The 26,116-nt window shown below is 35.6% G+C and overlaps 1 protein-coding gene across 1 annotated transcript in view; it reads right to left on the bottom strand.

Moving 5' to 3' along the window:
• The window catches only part of LRP1B (LDL receptor related protein 1B), a 1,704,605-nt gene that overhangs the window by 15,858 nt on the left and 1,662,631 nt on the right, over positions 1–26,116 (bottom strand). The window contains exons 86-87 of the mRNA XM_054723549.1: positions 22,042–22,146; positions 21,063–21,176 (exon numbers count right to left, since the gene is read on the bottom strand). Coding sequence (XP_054579524.1) covers positions 21,063–21,176; positions 22,042–22,146 — 219 coding nt within the window. The remainder of the gene's footprint in view (positions 1–21,062; positions 21,177–22,041; positions 22,147–26,116) is intronic.

Consider the following 26,116-nt stretch of genomic DNA (forward strand, 5'->3'; position numbering starts at 1 on the left):
CTTCTTTCTTCTAATCATCAAATGAAAATATTTCCCCTAGCTGTTTCTTGAAGTCAATAGCTGCCCGATTTAACTTTTTTTTTTACTTTTTCCCTTTTCTCCTAGGCCATTTGACATTAAAAAAAAAAAAAAAAGTTGTTTACTGTTTACTGTTACATTACTTTCTTAAATATATTCTTCTACTGAATTGTAGCTATATGTATAAAATATTCTTAAGTATATTTGATGACATTTCATTTATTTTCTAGATTAGACTAATGATTAACAAAATGGAAAAAAATTGTTAAAATTCAAATTCTGGAGTCCCATATACCATAAATTTTCATTTAGCACATTGGAGTTGTGGCCAGAAATATGCATTTTAACAGTGACTGTAATGCAAGCAATTCACAAATCACACTTCAAGAATTATATCCCCACAGACATTGTCCTTATAACAAATATTATTCAATCATTTAAAAAAAATTTAGGACTGGAATAATGATATGCATATCTAGCATGATTGTGCGCAAGAGTAAATAACATCAGTATAAATTCTTTACATACTACCTAAAAAACTGAGTAGGTTTTTATTTTAGGTAACTAATTCTCATCTGAGTGTTACTATATGAAATATATTGTTAGGTAATTTATTATGTCATTTTTAAAAACTGTTTTTATAGATTTCAGAGAGAGGAAAGGAGAGGGAAAGATAGAAACATTGATGAGAGAGAAACATGGCATCAGCTGCCTTCTGCAAGCCCCCTATGGGGGATCAAGCCCTCAACCTGGGCATGTGCCCTGACCAGGAATTCTGAAAACTCCTGGTGCCTGGAATGATGCTCAACCACTGAGCCACATGGGCCGGACTATTATTTCTTTTAGCAGTTGGTGAGGTTATTGTATTTTACAGTATTATCTGTTCCAATTCTAATTTTCTGTGACTATGTCAGGGAAATATCTTTGTGTAAAGTCAATTATTTAACACATATTACTAGGAAGCACAATAAACATTTTAGAATATCAAAGTAAGTTTGGTATATATAACAAAATGTAATCTTTACAAAGGAACAGTTTTTACATTTAATTGCATAAATATAAGACATATAATTACACTGTCCAAAATAATGATAGCTTTGAAAGAGTTAGAGTGATTAGTAAAAGGAAAACTGAAGTCAGATATAAAGTAGTGAGAGTGTATTGAAATCTTATGTATTGCCTTTCAGTGTAATGATGATCAACTTACTTGGACTACATGCACATGTTACTTTGTAGAAATGTGGTCTAGAGTTTCCTGCTTTGGGAAGACTTCAAAACAAAATAATGAGATTAATATTTGCTCCCTGTTTATATAAAGGTCATGAAACTCTTCTAACCTAGGTAAAATTCAAAAGTGAACTTTAAAGCAATCTGAAACTGAATTTCTCCTCATATATATGTGCTGGCTGCCCTTATTAACATGATGATGAAGATATTCAGAAGAAATATCTTTAGTATTCCCTTTTCTTTCTACACCAAGAGGAAAAATGTCATGCAGGAATTAAAGAATGCTTAGCAAACTTGTAGTGGCATCCATATTTTGTTGCTTCAAAAATCTCATTCAGTATAAATAAAAAATATGATTGTGTTTTGTGCACCAGATTTATACAATAGCATGTTCATATACTAGGTAAAGAAAATTAGAAAATTAAAAGTCACTTGAAAAATATTATTTTTCTGATTAATTCTGAAAATTTTACTCTTTTGGGGTTGAGCCATGACTACTTTGTACACAAAAGACCTAATTTTGAAGCTCTACACTCAATGTAGCCCCCAGCACCATTTTTGCCCTCTCTCCTGGCAGAAGAATTATAACATGTTTAAAAATCATTGCATTTTGAACAGATATTTGTATAAGCATTAATAATATTAACCTGTTTATTAATATTACTTTAAAACATGATTTCATCTGTTATTGTTCTACTTTTTGAGATAACAATTATTTCATATATAACAATTCATAATTTTTGTGCGATGCCTCAAAAAATTTCTATTCTAATTCTGATGAAAATTTTGCATAAGATTTAATTTACATATACTGAATTTTGTGCCAGATCCCATACTAAGTATTTTCATACAAACAAATACTCTTATTTAACTTCTATAATAATGTATAGAGTTGGAATTATTTACTGTGTGTTAAAATGGTTTTCCCGAAAGAACATAGTAATAAGTCGTATAAATAAAATAGGGGTTGTTATTTCATCATTGTTATCTGTGACAATGCCATATCCTTCTAATTCAATGCAAGAGTAGGAAGAAGTTATTTTTCTTACTCTCTCATTCCAGTCCCTTAATAAGGAAGTCAAAATACTGTCTGAACAAAAGGAAATAAATGCTTTTTTTTTTTTTTTTTTTGAGTAGTAAAGTCGTAAGACTTACACATTGGCTCAGACCTGTGGTCAGTAATGCCTAATATTCTCTCTCTGGCAGTGAGAGTTAGGAACATGTCATTAAAGAAAGTTAATATCCTTTTTGATATCAACTCAACATTTTGTGTTGGTTCCAAATCCTGTGTATGTGTCTTATATATCTCTAAAGACACAGCATTTATAAATTCATCTGTCATTACTCAATACAATTTTAACTCCCACAACAATTTACCCTGTATTTCACTCATTTGGTATTTTTCATATGTAATATTGTACTGCAATTTCTATTTATTCAGCACTATTCTCTATTCACATTAGACTGTTACTTCTTACATGGCAATAATTAGGTATTACCCTGCTTTAAAAAAATATTTTTATTGATTTTAGAGAGAGGAAGGGAGAAGGAGAGAGAGATTGAAACATCAATGATGATAGAGAATCATTGATTGGCTGCCTCCTGCATGCCCCCTACTGGGATTTGAGCCTGCAACCTGGGCATGTGCCTTTGACCAGAATCGAACCCGGGACCCTTCATTCTACAGGCCAACGGTCTATCCATTGAGCCAAATCGGATGGGCTGCTTTTTTTTTTTTTTTTTCTTCATAACAGCACAATTTACCATAGCCAAGATTTGGAAACAGCCTAAGTGCCCATTAGCAGATGAGTGGATTAAAAAACTGTGGTATATCTACACAATGGAATATTACGCTGCTGTAAAAGGAAGGAACTCCTACCATTTGCAACAGCATGGATGGAATTGGACAGCATTATACTAAGTAAAATAAGCCAGTCAGAGAAAGGTAAATATCACTTGATCTCACTAATTTGTGGAATATAATGAACAACATAAACTGATGAACAAAAACAGATCCAGAGACAGAGAATCATCGATCAGACTGTCAAACCTCAGAGGGAAGGCAGGGGAGGTTGGGGGGAAGAAGGATGCATCCATATAAGCCTAACCAATGGATACAGACACCAGGGGGATGAGGGCATGATTGGGGTTGGGGGTAATGGGTGATAAGGACACATATGTAATACCTTAATCAATAAAGAAAAAAAAGACCAACTTTAGGTAGTATCTTAAATTTGTGTGTGTTGTCAAAAGTACACTGGATTTAACTCTGTAATAACATCATGCCTATTTTAAACAATTACATTAAATGATTTTGTTAGTTAGTACTGATAACATTAGTAAAACAAAGTTAATCTTACTTTGATATTAAGATAATTTGGTCAGAAAGAGTTTTTTATTTTTGAGAAGTGTTAATGAGGTGAAGTACAAAAAATAATGGGATGTTCAGTAAACTCTGACCAACAATTACTTTAGGAAAAGTAAAAATTAATGAGAAATTTCAATTGAAATGGTGACCGTGAATGAAATAAAATTAATAAAATGGATTGTTTAAAGTGATTTATTTTTGGAGATAAGGAGAAGTATAAAAGAAAAGATGAAATCTAGTTTGCCAAGAAATTATCCATAAAAGGAGGTGTTAAAATTGGGTGATTTAAGTTAGAAATGTTTAAACATAAAATTCTGTGCAGGTTACTTGAGCAGAAATAGCCACTGAAGTGTGGAATGATGACTGAATAAATATAAAAAAGTGAAATCTCTAGTAATGGAAACCTTTTACCATCTAGATACTTCCCAAGAAATTTTATTAAAAGCAGATCTGAAAGGTATAAGTGTTTTTTAGAGTGAGTAGAAAATTTCTCCTTAACTGAATACATTACATGCATCAACTGAAAGGAAAAAGGAACAATCATAAAATTAGTATTAAGTAATCTGGTGGATGTAATTGAAGACATAAAAGTAGGCCATTACACTAGAAACAATGGTTACAATTTTATAGTTAAAGGTGAGAAGAAAAACTGAATATATGCTGCAATATGAGTAGAAAGCTCTATCTACATGGTGCCAAGATGAATGGCCAATTCCAAAATTGGCTTAAAAACATACCAAACCATGATGGGAAGGTGGTGGTGAAAATCTCCATGCTTAGCGCCAGTCAGATAGATAACTACTTTGCAACCTGAATATTTTATATTTTAGCACAAAATAGAAGTAAATGATAAAGAATTTGAAAGCCTTTCCTATTTCTCAGGGCTGCAGCGGTGCCGGGTGGTGAAATCTAGAACATATTATAATGGGAGTGTCTGGCATATCCAATTCCATTCATTCATTCATTTATTCTTCATTATGTAAAATCAGATGGATGGTCACATTCTAGCAACTTGGGCATGTCAAAATGTTACATCTTCAATGACATAAATTGTGTAGTCTTTAGTTCTTGTTCCATGCTTCTGCCAACTAAGAAATGCTTATTTTTCCCCCATTACAACAATTCTAAAGGTGCTTGTCTGATGGGAACTTTGACATGGAAATCTGTTGACTGACCTAGTTTTCTTGACTTGTCCCTGATTTGGGATATGAGAGCAAGAAATAAACTTTTATTGTTAAAAGCATCTGAAATCTGTGGTTGTTTTTACAACAGTAAAATATGGGAAAGCTTATATAGTTCTAGGAACTTATCTATTTCTTCTAGGTTATGAATTTGGTGTCATAGTGTCTTTCATAGTATTCTAGTATGATCCTTTGTATATCTGTGATGTCTGTGGTAACTTTTTCTCTTTTATTTCTGATTTTGTTTTATATGAATCTTTTTTTCTCAGTGAGTCTAACCAGGGGTTTGTCCATTTTATTAATCTTTGTAAAGAACCAGCTCTTTGTTGTGTTAATTTTTTTATTAGTCTTTTTGTTCTTTATTCTGTTCAATTCTCCTCGAATTTTTATTATTTCATTTCTTCGCTTCTTTGGGTTGCATTTGTTCTTTTTTTTTGTCCTTCAAGATGTGGTGTTAGGTTGTTTACTGGGGATGTTTCTTCTTTCTTTACATAGGCCTGTAATGATATAAACTTCCCTCTTATCACTACTTTCCCTGGATCATAGAACTTTTGATATTGTCACATTGTCATCCTCATTTGTCTCCATATATATTTTGATCTCACCTTTAATTTCTTCTTTCACCCAGTCTTTTCTTAGTAGTTTGTTGTTTAATCTCTACGTAATTGTGGGTTCCTTTACTTCATTTTTCAGTTGATTTATAATTTCAAAACATTGTAGTCAGAGAATATGCTTGGTATAAATTCAATCTTCTTGAATTTGTTGAAGCTAGTTTTGTGACCCAACATATGGTCTATGCCTGAGAATGCTCCATGTGCACTGGATGATATATAAACTTCCTAGACTTAATGTATAATGTGTAACCTTCCTAGGCTGAATCATGAAGAAATGGAAAAATCTAAATAGACTGATAATCACTGAAGAAATTAAAACAACTATCAAAAACCTCTCCCCAAATGAAAGTCCAGGACCAGATGGCTTCACAAGTGAATTCTACCAAACATTCAAAGAAGATTTGATACATATCCTTCTCAAACTCTTCCAAAAAACTGAAGAAGAGGCAGCACTTTCTAACACATCTTATGAGTCCAACATAACCCTGATACCAAAACCTGGCAAGAATAACACTAGAAAACTATAGACCAATATCTCTGATGAATACAGATGCAAAAATCTTAAACAAAATACTAGCAAATCAAATACAACAATACATTAAAAAATAATAAACTATGATCAAGTGGGATTTATTGCAGGGGCACAAGAATGGTTTAACATAAGCAAATCAATTAATGTAATATACCACATTAACAAAACAAGGGATAAAGATCATATGATCTTATCAATAGATGCAATAAAAGCATTTGATAATATACAACATCTATTTATGATTAAAACACTCAGTAAAATGAGTATAGAAGGAAAATACCTCAATATAATAAAGACCATAGATGATAAACCCTCAGCCAATATCACACCCAATGATGAAAAAATGAAAACTTTTCCACAGAATCAGGAACAAGACAAGGATGCTCACTCTCACCACTCTTATTTAGCAGTTTTGGAAGTGTTAGCCAGAGCAATAAGGCAAGAAGAGAAATAAGTAAAAGTCATCCAAATTGGGAAAAAAGAAGTAAAGTGTCACTTGTTGCAGATGACATGATTCTATATATAGAAAACCCTAAAGACTTCACCAAAGACCTATTGGAAACAATAAGCAAATACAGTAAAGCAACAGGATACAGAATCAATGTACAGAAATCCATCACTTTCCTATACACTAACATTCATTATTGAAACTTCAGAAAAAGAAGTAAAATATTTATTTTGCAATCACAAACAAAAGAATCCAATACCCCAGAATAAACTTAACAAAAGATGTGAAGGACCTATATATTCAAAACTAGAAGCACTATTAAAAGAAATTGAAAAAGACACAGTAAAATAGAAAAAAAAATTCCATGTTCATGGATTGGAAGAATCAACATAGTCAAAAGGCCATATTATCCAAAGCAATATACAGATTTAATGCAATACCTATCAAAATCCCAGTGCCATTCTTTAAAGAAATAGAACAAAAAATTGTCAGATTTGTATGGAACCACAAAAGACATCAAATAGCCAAAGCAATCCTGTGAAGAAAGAATAAAGCTGGAGGTATCACACTATCTGGATTCAAATTATACTGCAGAGCTACAATAATCAAAACAGCATGGTATTGACAGAAGAAAAAACACACAGTTCAATGGAACAGATTTGAGACCCCAGAAATAAAACCACAAGTATATGGGCAGGTAATTTTTGACAAAGGAGCCAAGAAAAAAAGACTCTTCAATAAATGGTGTTTGGAGAATTGGAAAGTCACATGCAAAAGAATAAAACTAGATTATAACTTGGCCTCTTGTACAAAAATTATTTAAAAACTAGAGGCCCAGTGCATGAAATCCATGCAAGAGTAGACCTTCCTTCCCCCAGCTACTGGCACCAGCTTCCCTCTGGCACCCAGGATCTGGGCTTCCCTCCAGCCACAGACAGGTACCCGGGACCTGGGCTTCCCTCTGGCCCCAGCTTCAACCAGAAGGACATCCGGGCTAATTAGCATATTACCCTTCTATTATTATAGATGGGTCAAAGACTTAAATATAAGATCTGACACAATAAAGTACAAAGAAGAAAATGTAGGTAATAAGCTTATGGAACTTGGTTGTAGATAATATTTTATGAATTTGACCCAAAAGATAAGGGAAGTAAAGGCAAAAATAAATTAATGGACCATATCAACCTAAAAAGCCTCTGCATAGCAAAAGAAAGCAACAACAAAATAAAAAGGCAAGATACCTAATGGCAGCTGTTATTTGCAAACCACGGCTCTGACAAGGGGTTAATATCCAGAATATATAAAGAACTCATACAACTCAACACCAAGTAAACTGACAATCCAATTAAAAAATGGGCAGAGGATCTGAAGAGACACCTGTCCCAAGAAGACATACAAACAAGCCAACAGATACATGAAAAGATGTTCAACCTCACTATTAGGACAATTCAAATCAAAACTACAATGCGATTCCAGGTCACACCTGTTAGAATAGCTATTATCAACAAGACAAGCAATAACAAGTGTTAGGGACGTTGCAGAGAAAAAGGGTCAAAGACTTAAATATAAGTCTTTCACTGCTGGTGGGGATGTAAACAGGTCCAGCCACTATGGAAACAATATGCAGGCTCCTTAAAAAATTAGAGAATTGCCCTAACTGGTTTGGCTCAGTGGATAGAGTGCTGGCCTGCGGACTGAAGGGTCCCAGGTTTGATTCCGGTCAAGGGCATGTACCTTGGTTGCGGGCACATCCCCAGTAGGGAGTGTGCAGGATGCAGCTGATCTATGTTTCTCTCTCATCGATGTTTCTAACTCTCTAGCCCTCTCCCTTCCTCTCTGTAAAAAATCAACAAAATATATTTTAAAAAAAAATTAGAGAATAGAATTACCATATGACCCAGCAATCCCTCTTCTGGGTATCTATCCAAAAACTTTAAAACATTTATTTGCAAAGACATATGCACCCCTTTGTTCATTGCAGCATTATTTACAGAGGCCAAGACATGGAGACAAAGTGTCCTTTGATAGAGGATTGGATAAAGATGTGGTACATATATACAATGAATACTATTTAGCCACAAGAAAAGATGAAATACTGCTATTGGAGACAGCATGGGTCGATCGTGAGACTATTATGCTAAGCAAAATAAGTCAGTCAGAAAAGGTAAGAACCACATGATTTCACTCATATGTGGGATATAAAGCTTGCACTCATAGACACAGACAAAAGTAGGATGGATACCAGAGGGAAGTGGGTGTGGGGATAGTAAAGGTTAAAGGGGCACAAATATATGGTGATGAGAGATGATTTCACTGTGGGTGGTAGATACACAATGCAATATACAGATCATGTATCATAGAAATGTACCATTGAAATCTATATGAACCAATGTCACCACAATAAACTTAATTAAAAATATGGGAAAGCAGTTTAATAGAGGGGAAAATTTTAAATTGTTAAAGAAGTAACAATTACACACATGAAAATAATATGTATTTATATTGTGTTTGGTTTCTTTGGTCATTCTGATTTGCTGCTTATAGATCAAGAACAGGCCCCCAAATCAAGGGAAAATAATGTGCATATATCAAATTTTCCTAACAATAGCTGCCCAATGTATAACTATGTGATAACTGTTCTTCATTAGGCAGTGTCACTTATCATCTCACAGCACAAACTGGACTTTAAACTGGTCCAGGAAAACATGACATCTGTGTTTTGATTTCCCCCCCATGGTATGACCAGCCATGAATTTGACCCAAAAGGGAAGGGAAGTAAAAGCAAAAGTAAATGAAAGCTAGAGCAAGATACAACTTATTGCCTGGGATCATCAAGGACAGATATTGATGTGACAGGTTTCCGTGGCCTTACCGCTCCAAAAGAGATGCACATTTCACATTTTGCACTTTGAAAACATGTCAAGGGGCAGAAAACAAATAAGGAACATGCAGTGACCTGGCCCTTGAAATGTGGACAGCACAGGCTGCTAGAGTCGAATTGCTCGATACCCCTGCCGCAAACGTGTATCTGCTTAAAATCCCTCGGGCTCTTCCCAGATACTCTCTATGGGCGACAAGGTCCCTGGTCCACATGCCGGAGTGCGGCAGCTCAGCCTGACAGTGAACACCCGGTTTCCTTTCTGCTAACACCAATATTTTGAGAAGGCACTGCCTTATTTAGCTGTTTTAATATAGGATAATGACTCCCACCTTTTTAAAATTGTGACAGAAACAGAAATCATTATCTTCCCGAAAGTTCCAACAAAGGCTTCTGTGGTACCTGTACATTTCCTTGTATGTTTCTCACCCTAAGGACTTATGCTGAACTTTTAATAAAATAATTAGATGGGAACAATCACAAAACCAAGGAAAAGAACACAATGCCTAATACCCATCACTCTCTTAATGAATGTCCCTTCGGTACTTATGAATTCACTTTGTATCCTTCTGCATTTTAAGAAGCTTCTTCAGAAATGTTTCAAAAGCTAATTCTCCTGTGTGTTTTCTAGGGTAATGCCGTTCTTCCTTTCTGCGGCATCCCTCATAGGACTTTATTTATTGTAGCTCTCTTCCCAGTCACGTGACCATGGCTGTCATTGAACTCACTTTTTACTTAGGCCATATTTCACCTCGCTTTTATTAACAGGAACTTTAAAAACAAACAAACAAACAAACAACAACAACAACAACAAAAACACACTTTATTTTTCTTCTTCAAATTCCCAGACACTAAATTATACCAGGGTCTTAGAATTTTATATTTGGTCTATTACAAGGGCTTTAAGATGTTACTTTTTTTTTTAACATGTTAAAGACAATACTCTATGTTCTTACATATGTTACAAGTCTTAATCATCAAAACAATCTTAGGAAGAACACTCTTTAGTATTGCCACAATAAGGTGACAAAAGAGGCGAAAGAAGAAAAACTAAACAAACGGTAACCCCAAGATATAATGTCTTCTATCACTTGTATCTTCTTGTGCACTATTTACTAACAAACAACTCTTGTTTACTTATTTATTTTTGAAATATATTTTTATTGATTTCAGAGAGGAAGGTAGAGGGAGAGAGAATCATCAATGATGAGAGAGAATCTTTGATCAGAGGTCAGTGGTCAATCACTGAGCCACATGGGCCCGGCACTAAGTCTTAAAGGGCCATTCTTAAAATTGAAAACAACAACTTTGTTCTTTGTTACATGGCACATTAGGATTCATTTTAAAGTTTACTTTGAAAACCTATGGCTTTTTGTTCCAGCTTAGCACCATACCACCCAGACCTCTCTAAAACATTCATATGACTGTGATACTTCATATTTTAAAGTTACTAGTGTCTTCCTACTGCTTAAGAATAGATTTCAGATTCCTGTGCCCCTTGGAATTTATTCACCATCCAATACTCCTTTACGAGCACCATGTATCCCATAGCCCTCAAGTCCCCAGGACCCCGGCCATATTCCTTCTCGCTTATCTTTTTTCCTCAGATAGAATCAGAGGCCCTCAAGGCAAGAGCTATACCTTCCTTTCCTCCTATTTTCTATCCATTTTTCGGATATAGTTCCATAGTAAAATCACAAATAAACAAACAAAAGGCAAGTAGAAGAGATAAAAAATGAATAAGATGAAGTTTTCTGAAAAAGTTATGATGGTAAATTAAGCTCATTTGGGTCTTTATCTAGAGAGATATTTTACCTGAGTTTAGAACATTCAGAAAACACATGGTGGTAGTTTTAGAAGGTGTCACAGAAATGATAAAAAAAATTATAATAAGATGAATCCCTTTTCTATTTTGTTTGACTTGGGGATTTTGGAAATTAATTAACAAAGAGATGTGGTATGACAAAGGGGACAAAAAGATGACCACATCAGAGGCTATCAGATCTCACAATCCAATACAGCCCCAAGATGTTACTTTTAGCAACAGTTAAGAACATATTAAATGCAGAATACATGCTAGCTGTGGGGGCAAAATAGATGAACCAGACATAACCTCCTACTTGAAGTAATTTACAATTTGACAGAAAGAAACAGACATGTAAGTTTAAAGGAGTAGAACAGGCAACATTCCCAGACTAATTTCATAAAAATATGTTTCATGTCCAGATGAGAGGTAAATTCTAGCCATAAACTATGACATATCATAGAGTAATATAAAAATATGAACACAGACAGCGTAGAGATGATCAGAAAAAGATATTTTGTGGAAACCGCCCCCCCCCAAAAAAAAATAAACAAAAGACAGATTCCTGTATAAATCTAACCTAATGAGAAAGAAAAAAATAGATTGGGGAAAAATATAAGTTATTTAAAGCTTTTGCTTGAACTTAAGAAGTAAAATATAAAACAAGCAATGCCCTCTTGCTTTGGACTACATAAAGAATTGTTCTTGCTTTGGGCAAGAAACAATAATATACCCTGTAAAAAATGTGTTGAAATTTTGCCACATTGCCATTTTCAAACAGTGAGTACCTAAATTGATATGATAGCAGAAACAATGTAATATCAAAGACCTATTTTGGTTCTCCCTTTTCAGATTATACAAGTGACCTTAAAAACCTACTTTTCCTTCTCTCTTTAAAAGAGAATGTGAGTTATAGAAAAAACAATTTTTAAAATATATTACTCAAATTCCATCAATAATAGATATCATCAAACTTTAAGCTACACAAGTCAAATATTTATCTCTGTTTTGTTCACTGATACGTCTTTCAGTGACTAGAATGTTGTCTGGTATATAGTAGATGTTCAATAAATATTTTTTGATGAATAAATATGAGAACAGAATATTGTCAGTATTTTTGTTATCTAAAACGGTAAAGTATGAACAAATGAAAGGACAGACACCTGGAATTCTAGCTCTTGTAGAATGTGGACAAAATAGATAGGGGTTATAATAAGAAATAGGCTAACAGGTTTATTATCTTTCTTGAAGTTAAGCATAAATAGGCTACTTACATACCTAGATATACCCTGGTATATTATTTGAAGTATCAGGAAAATAAATTATAAAAGCATAGAGAAAAAATAAACATAAGTATTTGTGAGCCAAAAATTTTATGATTAGCTCCTTAGTTACCATATAGTGTTAATAACAGACTTTCTGTTAGTCTTAATTCTATGGCCAATGGTAGTCTTTATCTTCTCAGTGTCTTCATAGGTATTTTAGAGGGATTTGGGGCAAATGTGTATCTGGGGTTGTGACTGTGACTTGATTTTAAACCAGTTTCTAAACAAAAACTTAGTTGGGGTATAGATTTTAATACAGTGTACTTTACAGGCTTGTATTAGTGAACAATTATTCCAAAGTTATTACTTTACTGACAAGGAAAATGTGACACAAAGAAATGATGTAACTTGCCCAAATCATAGCTAGTTTTTGTTTTTGTTTTTTTACAGAGAGGAAGGGAGAGGGATAGAGAGCTAGAAACAACGATGAGAGAGAGAGAGAGAGAGAGAGAGAGAGAGAGAGAGAGATCAGCTGCCTCCTGCACACCCCCCACCGGGGATGTGCCCGCAGCCAAGGTACATGCCCTAGACCAGAATCGAACCCGGGACCTTCCAATCCGCAGACCGACGCTCTATCCACCGAGCCAAACCGGTTTCGGCCAAATCATAGCTAGTTTGATTCATAAAGTCTATACTTTTGGACCCAGTGTTTCTACTTCTGGGTGTTAGTCCTAGAAAACTAATGAGAAAAGTACAAAGATATATGCACACACAAGTTTTCACCCTTAGGAAAAAATAGTTAACAAAAGAGACAAAAAAAAGCACATGCCTAATTATTGAATGAAATATAGCTAATTAAATAAAGGAAGGAAAATACAGACAATGGAAAAATGGGCTACCATTAAGAATAAAAGCTTTCGCTCTGTCTGGTTTGGCTCAGTGGATACAGCATCGGCCTGTGGACTGAAGGGTCCCAGGTTCGATTCCGGTCAAGGGCACATGCCTGGATTGTGGGCTTGATCCCTAGTAGGGGCCGTGCAGGAGGCAGCCAATCAATGATTCTCTCTCATCATTGATGTTTCTATCTCTCTCTCCCTCTCCCTTCCTCTCTGAACTCAATAAAAAATATATTTAAAGAATAAAAGCTCTCCATTAACAGGAAATGATTTTCATAATGTTCTGCAAAGTAAATAAACATAAAAGTATTTATTATGTGATCTCATTTTAGTGTAGAGTACTCTGCAAATGTATATTAGCATAAAAAAACTGAATGCATAGAAATCAAGTATTTAACTGGTTATTACTAAGACATGTAGATTTGAAAAGTTAACAGAATTACTAATTTTTATTTATAAAATAAATATCTATAGTCTACAAAATAATGCCTTGAGGAAAATGTATGTAATATTGTCATTGAGGAGTTATTTTATTCCAGTCTGAGAAGTAATACTTTCCCTACTAAAGCTTGTCCAAATGAAGAAATTGTTGACTTAGTTGACTTTCGGAGACGAGAGAACCCTGAGTGATTTATCAAAAAACAAAATAAAAAATCATAGTGTAAATAAAAGTCAGAAAAATACAGTGTGTACAAAAAGAAATAGGGAGTTTTCAAATCTTTGCTATTCTAACTACAGTGCTAAGATCTCGGCTAAGAGCTGAGGAGCTAGCATGTGAGATATCCAAGAGAACGTCAACCAGTTACTTAAAATAAAATCATAAGCAAAGTATTAAGCCACCAAGACTGAAAAGTATATGATAGCTGTAATTCTGGAGCCACAGTTATGGTATGGAAAAATCTAACTATGCAGAAATAAAGGACATAGTGTCTGGCTCTAACCACAGGTTTTCAGATTAATCTTATATGTGCTCATATAACATTTCTTTCCTGTGGAAATTCTTACTTGTGCATATTAGAATCATCTTCTGAAAGAAGACACATCTAAGATTTCGAGAGGCCAACAGGCCACCAAAAGATAATTCGAGGAGTGAAGGAACCCAGGTAAACATGACTCCAAAACCCATGCACTGTCCACGCACTGTATCTTGCAGAGTTGACAGAACCTACTATCTATCTCACTGACTTGGATGTGGTGATCCCAGCCAATAAAGGGATCCCTCCGGTACTGTCAATACAGGAGAGCCATGCGAGCAGAACCAGGATTGGAATCTTCGTTCAAAAACCAGACAACAGAAGGAAAAATTCTAGAGGGAGGAATCCCTGATCACCTAATTATCCTTTACTATATTTTTCTCATGAGTCCTTAAGCAATGGTGATTTATGCCCAGAAGTTTATTAATACATGGCGTTTGTGTGTTTGTGTGTTGTATGTGTGTTGTCTGTGTGTGTGAGTGTGTGTGTGTGTGTGTGTGTGTGTGTGTGTTAATTTTATGTGACAACTTAACTGGTTAAAGGATGACCAGGTAGCTGGTAAAACATTAATTCTAGGTATGTCTGTAAAAGGTGTCTGTGGAAGAGATTAGCATTTGAATCTATAGATTGAGTAGAGAAGATCACCCTCACCTATGAGGGTGGACACTGTACAATCCATTGAGGGTCTGAATAGAGGACAAAGGCAGAGGAAAGGCACATTCACTCTCCCTGCTTGAGCTAAGATATCATCTTCTCCTGCCCTCAGCATCAACACTCCTGGGTCTTGGACTGTTGCACTCAGATTTACACTATCAGTTCCTTTAGTTCTGACACCTTCACATTTGAACTGAATTCTCCAGCTTACAGGCAGTAGATTGAGGGACTTTTAGGCCTCCATAATTGTATGAGGCAATTCTTATAATAAATCAATCTCCCCCTCTTTAAATGTATATGGAGTTTGGTTCTGTTTGTGTGGAGATCCCTGATATGATATATAAAATAATATATAAGTATATATGTTATATATTATAAATATATTTTTTCTCACTAAATCAAATAATTCTCTCTTGAAAAACTAGTTAAGTTCAAGTCAATTAATATTTACTACTGACCTGCCTCATGCCACATACAAAGTTTTAATCCCTGAGTTGCAACTATTAAGATAATAAGAGTTAAATAGGAAAAAGTAAGAAGAGGCATTTCGGTTTAGTGAGCTCTTTGAGAAAAGACACCTAACTGTGGGATGGTTCTGCAGTTATGTGCCAAGGCTATGAATAAGTATGGTAATAATGTTAAGAGACACAGGGTAGAAACAAATACCCATTATCGGAGGGTAAAATACTGTGAATGTTGCTGAAAGGTAATGCTGTTAAGGTGGTTCTATACTTTAGAGAAACTTAAATATGATATAAATGAAAGTCTGACCCTAGGGAGAAATCTTAGAAATAGGAAGACACAGTTAACTTGATATCGAGTTCAACAGTTCTTCATAATATTAATAAATTCAATGTCTCACAACAAAAACTATTGGACACTACAAACATTGCCAAATAACACTTATTAGACTTTTTTAAATGTGGGTTTAACATTAGTCAATATATCTACATTAATACAAATCAAAACTCTCTCCAAATAAACATGAAAAAATAAAAAAACACATTTTTTCCCCTAAGGCTCTTTTGGAGTTTTATTTTTCTATCATACATAGTAGTAAGTGAAAATGGCCATCAAGATACAAAAATGAAGGCTTTCAAAGAACAAATCTATTCCTTAATTAGAAGAATACAATAATAAAATTTCTATGTGAAAAAAAATCTATAAAGTATTCAGATCTACCTCCATAGATCTGAATACTTTATAGACTACTCCAAAGTGTACCAGTTCTGTAATATTTAAATAGTTTTTTTTATTATATTGATAAAAGAAAAATTTATTAACAACAAAACTGTATCTTATCTCTTAAAGAAATATTTTTCCCGTAAAGGCTTTTAGATAAAATAGTATACACTAGCTTTTCACATAAGATACATGATCATTACCAATTGAAATCTGAGGATCAAATCTGTTTCCTAAAATCTACCCATATAAGGAGAATCAACCATGGGAAAGATAATCTGAGGGCTTAATGCTATCTTAGATAAATAATTTGTACATTGTACATCATCATACATTTTTTATTCAATTTTATTTTATATTTTTCAGTACCAGATAAATTATAAACATCATAAAGCTAGAAAACATTTTCATATTCTAGAAAAACACAAACATAAAATCTGTGTCTGAACCATTTCTATATCCTGCATAGTCCCTTAACAGTGGCCCTTAATAAATACTAAAAGAAAAGTCCACTTGAATACTTAACTTTCTCATTGTAAATATATCTCCTCCTGGATCCCGCTTTTCCTTGAAGTTAGCATTGTTTTTCCTGCATGTAGCCAAACATTCAGAAAGAAATCTACATTCTTCTCTACTTCCTTACTTTATAGTTACCCAACTACCATCTGGTTTCTATCATATAGGGCTTTCAAGACATGCCCCATAATTGCCATCTAATTGCAAAATCCAGTAAACCGTCCATAATTGTTATTCTCTCTAATTCTCTGGAGTTGATATTCTTTGATGTTCTCTACTCTTTTGACTTTGAGGAATCTACTCTTTGATAATTACCCTGCACTTTCTATTTACTTTGTTGATTTCTCCATATCTTTTTTTCTCATCATCATAATATGCCATACAGCCTGTGTTCTATTCTCAACAATCTTCACCTTTTCCTTTCAGATCTGTTCTCTGGTTGTGCCAGTCCTCTTTCAAGAAATGTGTTCAGTAATTAGCCCAATAAAACTAGTGCACTTTAAAAAAAAAATACTGTGAAAATATCAGTTCATCTATAAAGTCTTTTTTTCTCTCAGATGATCTCTCTATTCAGTTGTTTTCCCATAACACTTTGGTGATATACTAGTATCCTATCTAATAAAGAGGGAATATGCTAATTGACCATCACACCCTCACAAAGATGACAGCACCCACAGCCAATGAGGAGGGAATATGCTAATTGACTGTCACATCCTCAAAGATGGTCATGCCCACAGCCACAAGATGGCGGTGCCCAGTTCCCTCAGCCCTGTCGGGGTGGCAGGCATGCAAAATGGCCAGGCCCACCCCCAGGCGGGTCTGGCCACTCCACGTGCCTGCCTCTGGAGTCCCCCAGTCGCCTCAACCCCCCCAGCCGCCCAGGGCTGGCCTGAGGCACAGGCAAGCTTTGAATGGCGGCTGCCCAGCCTCCCAGGGCCGCCCGAGGCTCAGGTAACCAGGGCCGGCTGAGGTTTGCGCTGCTGGCAGTGGCAGCAGCAGAGGTGTGAAGGGGGCATCACCTTCCTCTGATAGCCAGGTTGCCACCTGCCCCTGAGGGCTCCTGGACTGTGAGAGGGGGCAGGCTGGGCTGAGGGACGCCCCCTCCAGTGCATGAATTTTCATGCACTGGGCCTCTAGTATATTATAACAACTGTTAAATGGTATTTTAATTAAAAAAAAAACATTTATCTAATCAGAATGAATATCAAATTCTTCAAAAGTAAAAATCACTTTAAGATTAGTACAGAATAAAGAAGGCAGCACAGCTATAAGCAGGGCATGGACTTAAGAATCAGGCAGAGGTCTCAGGCACCCATCATACACATTAATAACTGTGTTATTATCAGTGAAATGGGTATAACCATTATATAATAATAAAAATTACATAATATTCTAACTTTATACATAAAATATGTAAAGTGCTTAACACAGTACTGTCACAAAGTATTTAATAAATCAGTTGAACTGTCAATCACTCCCCTTTCAAATTTACACAGGGTCTCACTCATCACAGGTTCCCGGTACATATTTGGTGAATGAATTAATGAATGCATGATAATAGAATGTAATTATCTCTTTTGTGCTTCTTTTAAGGTTTAAGTTGATTTGAGGAATTCAGTAAGATTTACTTCTGCAATCAGAATAAGTTTTAGGGCATAGAAAACCAAGGCACAGACAAAATTTTCATAAAGCCAAATGCAAATACAGATGTAGACAGAGATACAGAAAATCAGAGGTGTTTGATCCAAGCCCCTCCAATTAGCATATTTTACTGACTGTGTTTATTAGATAAGCTGACTAATAATGACCTTAGAAGGCCAGTTGCCCCTGATGCCACTTGGTAAGAGTATGATGTGGAAGAGAACAGTATTGTGGGCCACTATACCCAGGAGCGATATATTCTGGTGACATGGGCATCCTCTGAACAGGCCATGGTCCTGAGACCTACTTGTGGGGAGAAGGCAGGGTGAGCCTGAAATGTCATGTGTGCTTTGCCTGGGAATAGCAAGAGAGGAACAAGATAGAAGAAGGCTGGGCCCCAGAGCAGGCATTGCCAGTGTCCTAAAAATGAAGCAATGAAAGTACCTAATGCTTGGCCAAGGGTCACCCTGGATTTACTAACTAAAATATTCAGGAACTGATTGTCCTTTCCTTTAGTTGCACTGCCAGGGTTCAGGCCCTCACCATTTTTCACCTGACGTGTTGCCATACCTTTTGATATGTGGTCCCCCCTGATCTTGAGGGATTTCCTCCACATGCCAACAAAGGTCTCCTTCAAAATCAAACTCCTTCAGCTTGAGCCTCTGCCTCAGATCTCTTTGGCTAATTATTCTTTTCAGGATCCTATGGAATCCCTTACTTTTGGCATAAATTGGATTCTAGTTTATCTTTCTAGTTTTATTGCCTCACATCCCTCCCTCTGCCAACTCTAGAGTCATTCTTAATTCTAGCTATATTAAACCGTTCCTACCCATTAAGTCTCCTACATGTGTCTTTGCTTATGTTATTCTTTTTCCCCCAGAATGTTCTTCCTGACCTCACTGAACTACATCAATTGCATGAACAAAAGGTTGCCTTCCCTGTAAAGTTTTCCATGTTCCCATTTCCCATTTTGAGTGAGTCACTTGCCCTGTTAAGATTCCACTGTCTTTTTTATTCCTGTGTTCACAATTACATTATTATAGATTAACTAGTGGCCTGGTGCACAAAATTCATGCACATTAAAAGGGAACTAATTAGAGGAAATATTTTAATATCACTATTTGCCCTTTCTCTATAATAAAAGTGTCAGAGATGAAAGAAAATTAGTAAACTGTATATGAAAATCTCCATCCTGTCAGAGTCTGGGGTGCGCTGTGGGATGCAGAGTCAAGTCCCTGCCCACCCTTGCTTACCTCAAAATCACACGAGACCCAGACAGGCCAGCCCCACCCCTGTCAAGCCCCGCAAGGTAGGGGGGGGCAGCCTCAGGTCTGCTGGTCCAGCACTGGGTGGGGGGTGCAGCCTCTGGTCCCCCGTCAAGCCCCGCTGGGTGGGGGGGTGCAGCCTCAGGTCCCCTGGCCCTGGGTGCATCGTCTCAGGTCCCCTGGCCCTGGCACTGGAGCAGGGGGCGTGGCCTCAGGTCCCCCGGCCCCAGTGCCAGGGCAGGAGGCATGGCCTCAGGTCCCCCAGCCTGGCCTCAGGTCTCCCGGCCCCAGCGAGAGGGTGTGAGGGCATGATGATGATTTGCATATTAGCTCTTTATTTTATAGGATTATATAGGATTAGTTGCTTATAAATTCTTAACCCCTCTAATTAGTGAATTCCTTGATGCCTAGGGTTAATTTCATTCATCTTCACTTATCAATGATTGAGCACACTTTCAAGGTCTTATAAATATTTGCTGAAAAACTGGAGGAATTTACAGTAGAGACAGGGCAAAGGTAGGACTAAAGAAGGGTTATCTCTCTGTCTTCAACTGCATAAGCTGCTAAACTTGAGTATGAACTGAGAAGTGATTCAATTTCTTGAAATAGTTTATGTACATTTCATAGACTAAAATTTAAAGTGGTATTTATGGATGTGTTTTATATAAAAATATTGGTTTAACATATTCAAATATCTTCCAGAAACAAATATCAAATTTTCCTATGTGATTATTTTAATAACTTCCAATATTTCCCCAACTCTTGTATAAAGAATCACATTTTCTTGAATAAAAATAGATCTTTTTGAATAAAACTGCAGAGTTTTGGTAAGGAGACATCTGAATTTAAATACCATTGTACTTTAAAACTATTATTAAATACTCTGAGACACTACCATGGGGCTAATTTTGGGTGCCTATCAGGGTTTCTACTTACAACATTGGGTATTCAGGAGTGTGTCAGATACGATCCCACCTCTAAAGCTCAAATAAACGACTAAAAGATAACTTGCACTGCAATGAACGTTGATAGTTTCCTCAAAAGTGGTCCTTGAAATTTCTCAGAAGAAATGAGTTTGCTATGACAAACTGAATTGAGAAAGTCTCATTTCAACTATTTAGAAATAAAATTTCTAGAATTTTTACCAGGTACATTTTTTCTGCAAAGAAGTCTTACTGGTTAAGGTAAGATCATTTCCAATAAAATTTTGGGATACAAAATAATGTATTTTTTCATCAGCATCTGAAGTGAAAAGTCAGTTACTAAATAAAAACTACCACTCCAAATATAGTATAGAGTGATAGAGTCTAAAAATACCTGCTTCTATACTTCTCTAGTTAAAAGCACTAGTCTAACTAATATATTATCATTAGACAGTTTCATGAACTTGTTCATTCCCTCATTACATTTTTAGGCTTTCTGACTATGGTGCATACAATTGTCGGTGAGCGAAGCACAGGTTAAGTGTGTACGACACAGATGAGCCCGGGGATTAAGTATACACTGAAATGCACGTGGATGTTCATGATTTAAGCCAATGGACTGTGGCCTGAAATGATGTCACACGAAGTGGAGCGGTAAGTGGAAGGTTAAACCTACTTGCATCTCGGCTCATTAAACGCAGTTAAAGTGCAAATCCCCTCATTCTGACAGTAGTGATCACAAGGGTTCTCTTTCTGGTCACAGCGCTGACTTTTAAACCCCACAGAGCATCTGCAGAATTTCAGTAAAATACAGCCAAATAAAGCATCTGACTTGGTATTTTTTGTTAATATGTTTCAAATTTACTTCATACAGAAAATGTGATTAAAACTGTTCTCAGGTATGCTCACTTCTCTCCCATACAAAGTCATCACATGCTACTCTGACAAGGTGGGTACAGAACACAGGCATGGGTTTTATGTGGGCATTGCCCTTCTGGTCAAGCAGGGATAAAGGAAAACTCAAAGTAGAGGACACGTGAGTTGAACAGTTTTATTTCAAGTTGTCCATTCTGGACCATTAGCTATTTGAGAGGAGGAAATATTAAATTCCAGATTTTCTTAAAGCAGAGAGTCTCCAATACTTTCTAAACATTTAGAAACCCAGATTGGAGTTAATGTATTACAAAGGAGCAAGGCTTAATAGGTTTGCATAATACAACACTTTTAAAATGAATACAAATATCAAAAGCATTATACACGTGAAGTTATACCTGAAATTCTTTTGAAAAGAATGACCTTAAGTATTATAATGAAGTATTCATTAATAGGATCATGTCTGGGTTTCACATATCTGAATCAAGTCAATAAAACTATAATATTTTCCCCTGACACTTCCAAGTTCAAAAATCTATGAATGTCTGAAATGGGTATGATGCTAAAATTTAAATGAGTTCTCCTTATGAAGTCACTAGCCAATTGATGAAGGAGGAGATTCTGCAGCACACGAGCCAATGAGGGAAAATACCTGATCAAAGGTGTCCATGAAATATTTACTTAAAATGTATTTCCCCCAAGAAAGGAGAACAATAGAGCAGGGATTCCATGTACAACCAAAGTCATACTATTAAAAGCCCACAAAGTTGTAAAATACTCACAGACACACAGGTACATTTGTCTCAGGGTCCAGCTGACACGTGCCACCATTGTAACAGTAGCCGTCACATAACTGACAGCTAGAGGCAATCTTTCCATTGGTGCAGCTGCAACAACAAAGGAAAAGAAATCTCATCATCACTGGCATCGTTATTGTTTAAAGCTGACACAAATTCTCTGCACACGATAATATTCATCGTAGAGGAGTCATGCAGGGGCTGGCCAAAAGTAAGTTTTCAGAAAGGCAGACTTGTTAAAGGCAAATATTTTTTAACAGAATAATGATAAAAAAATATTATTTTGGTAATTTTCAAATTTTTAACCCATTTGCTTAATATAAAAATTTAATTTAGCTAGATATATGTGTGAAAAATATATACGCTAATTCCTATCATTTACACTTTGAGAAGATGTTATCATCAATATCTTATTCCCTTTTCCTATAACTATAATTTGGTGAGATCAGTGTGAATTATAAACCATATGATCATATACTCTGGAGGCAAATGCCTCATCTACTCCTTCTAATATGGAAATCTAGTCCAAATAATTATTAATGAGTTTTAGTTTTCATATTTTGTAAGAAAGCATAGGATTATGCTGTAATCACATGTATCCCATTAGTGATATCACAATAAATAACCTTACATGGAATACTTATGGAAATGATTCTAACATATGCCATATTTATTTACATGTCTGAGATAAGAATAAACTATGGCTATTGGTACAGGGGGAAAACAAGCATGATAATAATAGGAAAAACCAAATTTCTTATTTGCCATGTTATATTTTTAAATAATAGATAAATTCTATTAGGTTGGACATTAAAAATTGTTGGGGAAACAGAAAAAAAAAACTGCATTTGCATTCCAAATTTCCAAGGGACCTCTTCTATAAGAAGTATGGTAGTAGAATTATACAACCTGGGACCAAATAAGGACTATAACACGTCCTGCCAATATTTTGATCGTGAGATCATGTTAGTACTAGGTGCTAGGAAGCAATCAGTGATATCACAATAAATCTGGACATAACCTTGACAAAGAAATCAGGCTCATTGACTGATCACTTTGATCCTTTCCCTAATGGATATCTATTACAGTACATCCATCAAAGGGCAATTGCCAATGATAGGTGAGATGTCTGAAATATTGGTTGGCAATCCTGTAGTTCATTTATTTTGTGCATATTTATTGGACTTCTTGTGGTTGGTAGGGCAGCTAGAAATGGACTAAACTGCTTATAACTTTTTCCACATGCTTAATTTAAAGATATTGTTAAAGACATGAATTTTAAAATCACATTTCTTTTTACGATGAACAGAAGCAATGAGTGAACTGGAGATATAAGAAAGTGGTTTAAAGTTTCTAAGATTTGACAGAGACTGTCACATCCTTTATAATCTACGAAGGCATGCAAATACAAATTCAAACATATTCCGTGGTATAGGTGTCTGATGTGGTGAGTGGGTTGAGGAGGCTGTTCCTTGTCCTCCATGCCTACCCTCCTTAAAAATCAAAGAGCAGACAGTTAGTTTCTTGTTCTGTCAAAGGTATAACATCAAAGAGAAAAATAGCTCATTATGCATGAAGTGATTTTCCATAAAAAAGATAACTATACACCAAATATCAGCTTTTAAAACAAAAAAAAATACATATTTATTCATTGCTCTTAAACTTCTGCTTCCACAAGTAATAAAAAGATGTTGCCTCTTTCTCCTAAAGGCTTTTTTTTTTTGAATTCTCAATTGAAGACAGAAATTTGTAGATATTTCAAATGCAAAACACAAATTATCCAAATCATTATAATGCATCAGAGTACAGTTCATCTTTTTTTAATCCTCACCTGAGCATATTTTCTCATTTTAGAGAAAGGGGAAGAGAGAAGGAAAGACAGAGAGAAATATTGATGTGAGAGAAACACATAGATTGATTGCCTCCTGAATACATCCCGACCTGGGCCCGGGCCAGGGAGGAGCCTGCAACCAAGGTACCTGCCCTTGACCAGAATTGAACCTGAGACCCTTCAGTCCATAGGCTGATACTCTATCCACTGAGTCAAACTGGCTAGGGCTAGTTCACATTTTTAATGCAAGTTTTTTTAATCATAATTTTGTTTATTAGAGACATTTATTAGAGACATATGTCACACACATGCATACATAGTTTGTGATATATTTTCCAAACGTTAATTATTAGTTGTCCAGTACACAAAAATAATTCCATAGTAATCAATATCAAAGGCATTGTGTAGACTATGGAATATTTTGATAAATTCTTCATCAACATTTACTTAGATTTCCAGAGGAGAAAAAAATATTCAGTTAGCTCCATGTTATCTCTATGCTCATTATACTTGACAGAGTATCTATTTTAATTGACAGCTCATAGGCTGCACATTAGAAACACACCTATTAGGAATCACAAGCATACATGGCAGCTTGAATTTACGTTAACTCGGTTGTGATTCTGTTTTGGTATCAGTTCTTTACGTCTGAAACAAATTCCAATATCACTGTAAACTTCATTTCCTGCTAAGATGAAACATATCATAGAAATGAAAACAAACTTGTCTAATAATTTCAGCATACCCAAAGTCCTGTTTGGCATGTACGTTTTATGGTCTATCTAATAAATCAAGTATTATACTCCTATTTTTAAACTTCCACTATCTACTCATTGTTACCAATTATTATTTACCTACTTTTACATATATTTTCCCAAAAAAGATCTTTTAAGAGTCAAGAGCTATAAGGTTGAACCTCAATAGCCTACTGGGGTTATAAGGCTCATGTTTTTAGGTCAGCAAAGCCAAGTTTCCCTGTAGAGCAGGTAGCACTGATGGCCCAGGAGCCCTGCCCTCCCTTCCTCTCATGGAACTTGCCCACGTAAACAGAAACAGAACGTGTGTCTCTGCCTGAGACGTTCTAAGGTAAACTAAGTGGGAACCTGGCTCACAGCCTGCCTTAGGTGATGGCCATGATTCCCTGCGAGGATGAAATGGGTTGTAAAGAGGACTCTACAGCACATTCCTGAGGTGGTGCCCTGGACAGGAAGAAAGACATATGCCCACTAATTGAAATAGAACTCTGTCAGGCTGAAGTCTCATCACAAAGAACTGACAAGCTTAATAAGTAAACACGATTTTGGCAGTTTATATGAAAATGCATTTTGCTTTTATGTACTTACCAAAGGCACATATTTGTAATTAGTCATATTTTCAATTACTTTACTTTAAAAAAAATATAAGGTACTTCCAAATGAACCAATTAGAGGGTTTCAGTAAATGACATTCATGATGATAACACAAATCATATTTAGAGTAAATTCTAAAATGAGAGTAAATAAAAGAGAAAAATGTTGATGCTGTAGGTAATAAAATTTTATTGGGCCTTGCTTGGCAGAGCACCGTAACTCAGGGCTGGCGCCCTCGCACAGCTGTGGCGGCGGAAGCTGTGGCGGGAACACTCACCGCCTGCTTTTCTGTCTCATATCATCATTTATTAGGCTCCTAAGCAAGGCAAGTGGTAGAGTCCAGTGTTTTAAAAGTTCTTCTTTTAAAAGGTTGTTGAAAGAAGTTTGGAGTGAGGATTGACCTCTAACCTCAGTGGCATAAACTCATTTCATGATAGAGACTGAATGACATTACCCTTTAGCTGCGATGATCTGTTTTTTATTCACTTGACCTTGAAGCCAAAGGGCAAAAGATAATGTAACCAAAGTGTAACTTGGACATTTTTGTTTTAGTTGCTCCCTAGGAAACATTATTCCTTTTCCTTATTTTTATGTTCAAAGTAAAAAAACAAACAAACAACAAAAATAAAACAACCCACAAAAACATGTAAAGTGTGTTTCCATTAGATAGGTCCTTTGCTTCTCCCCCAAAAGGATCGTTTTGTGACAACAGAGAGCCAATATTCACTGTAGAGAATAATAATTAAACAATTAAAAGCCTGAGCTATCTTAATTCAAAAATATTACATATAGCTATCTGAAGGTATGTTGCTTACTATTATAAATATTCTATATAGGGAATGATCTGACCATATCACTACATGATTAATATTCATGTTCC

This window comes from Eptesicus fuscus, chromosome 11, assembly GCF_027574615.1.
Source record: "Eptesicus fuscus isolate TK198812 chromosome 11, DD_ASM_mEF_20220401, whole genome shotgun sequence".
NCBI lineage: Eukaryota > Metazoa > Chordata > Mammalia > Chiroptera > Vespertilionidae > Eptesicus > Eptesicus fuscus.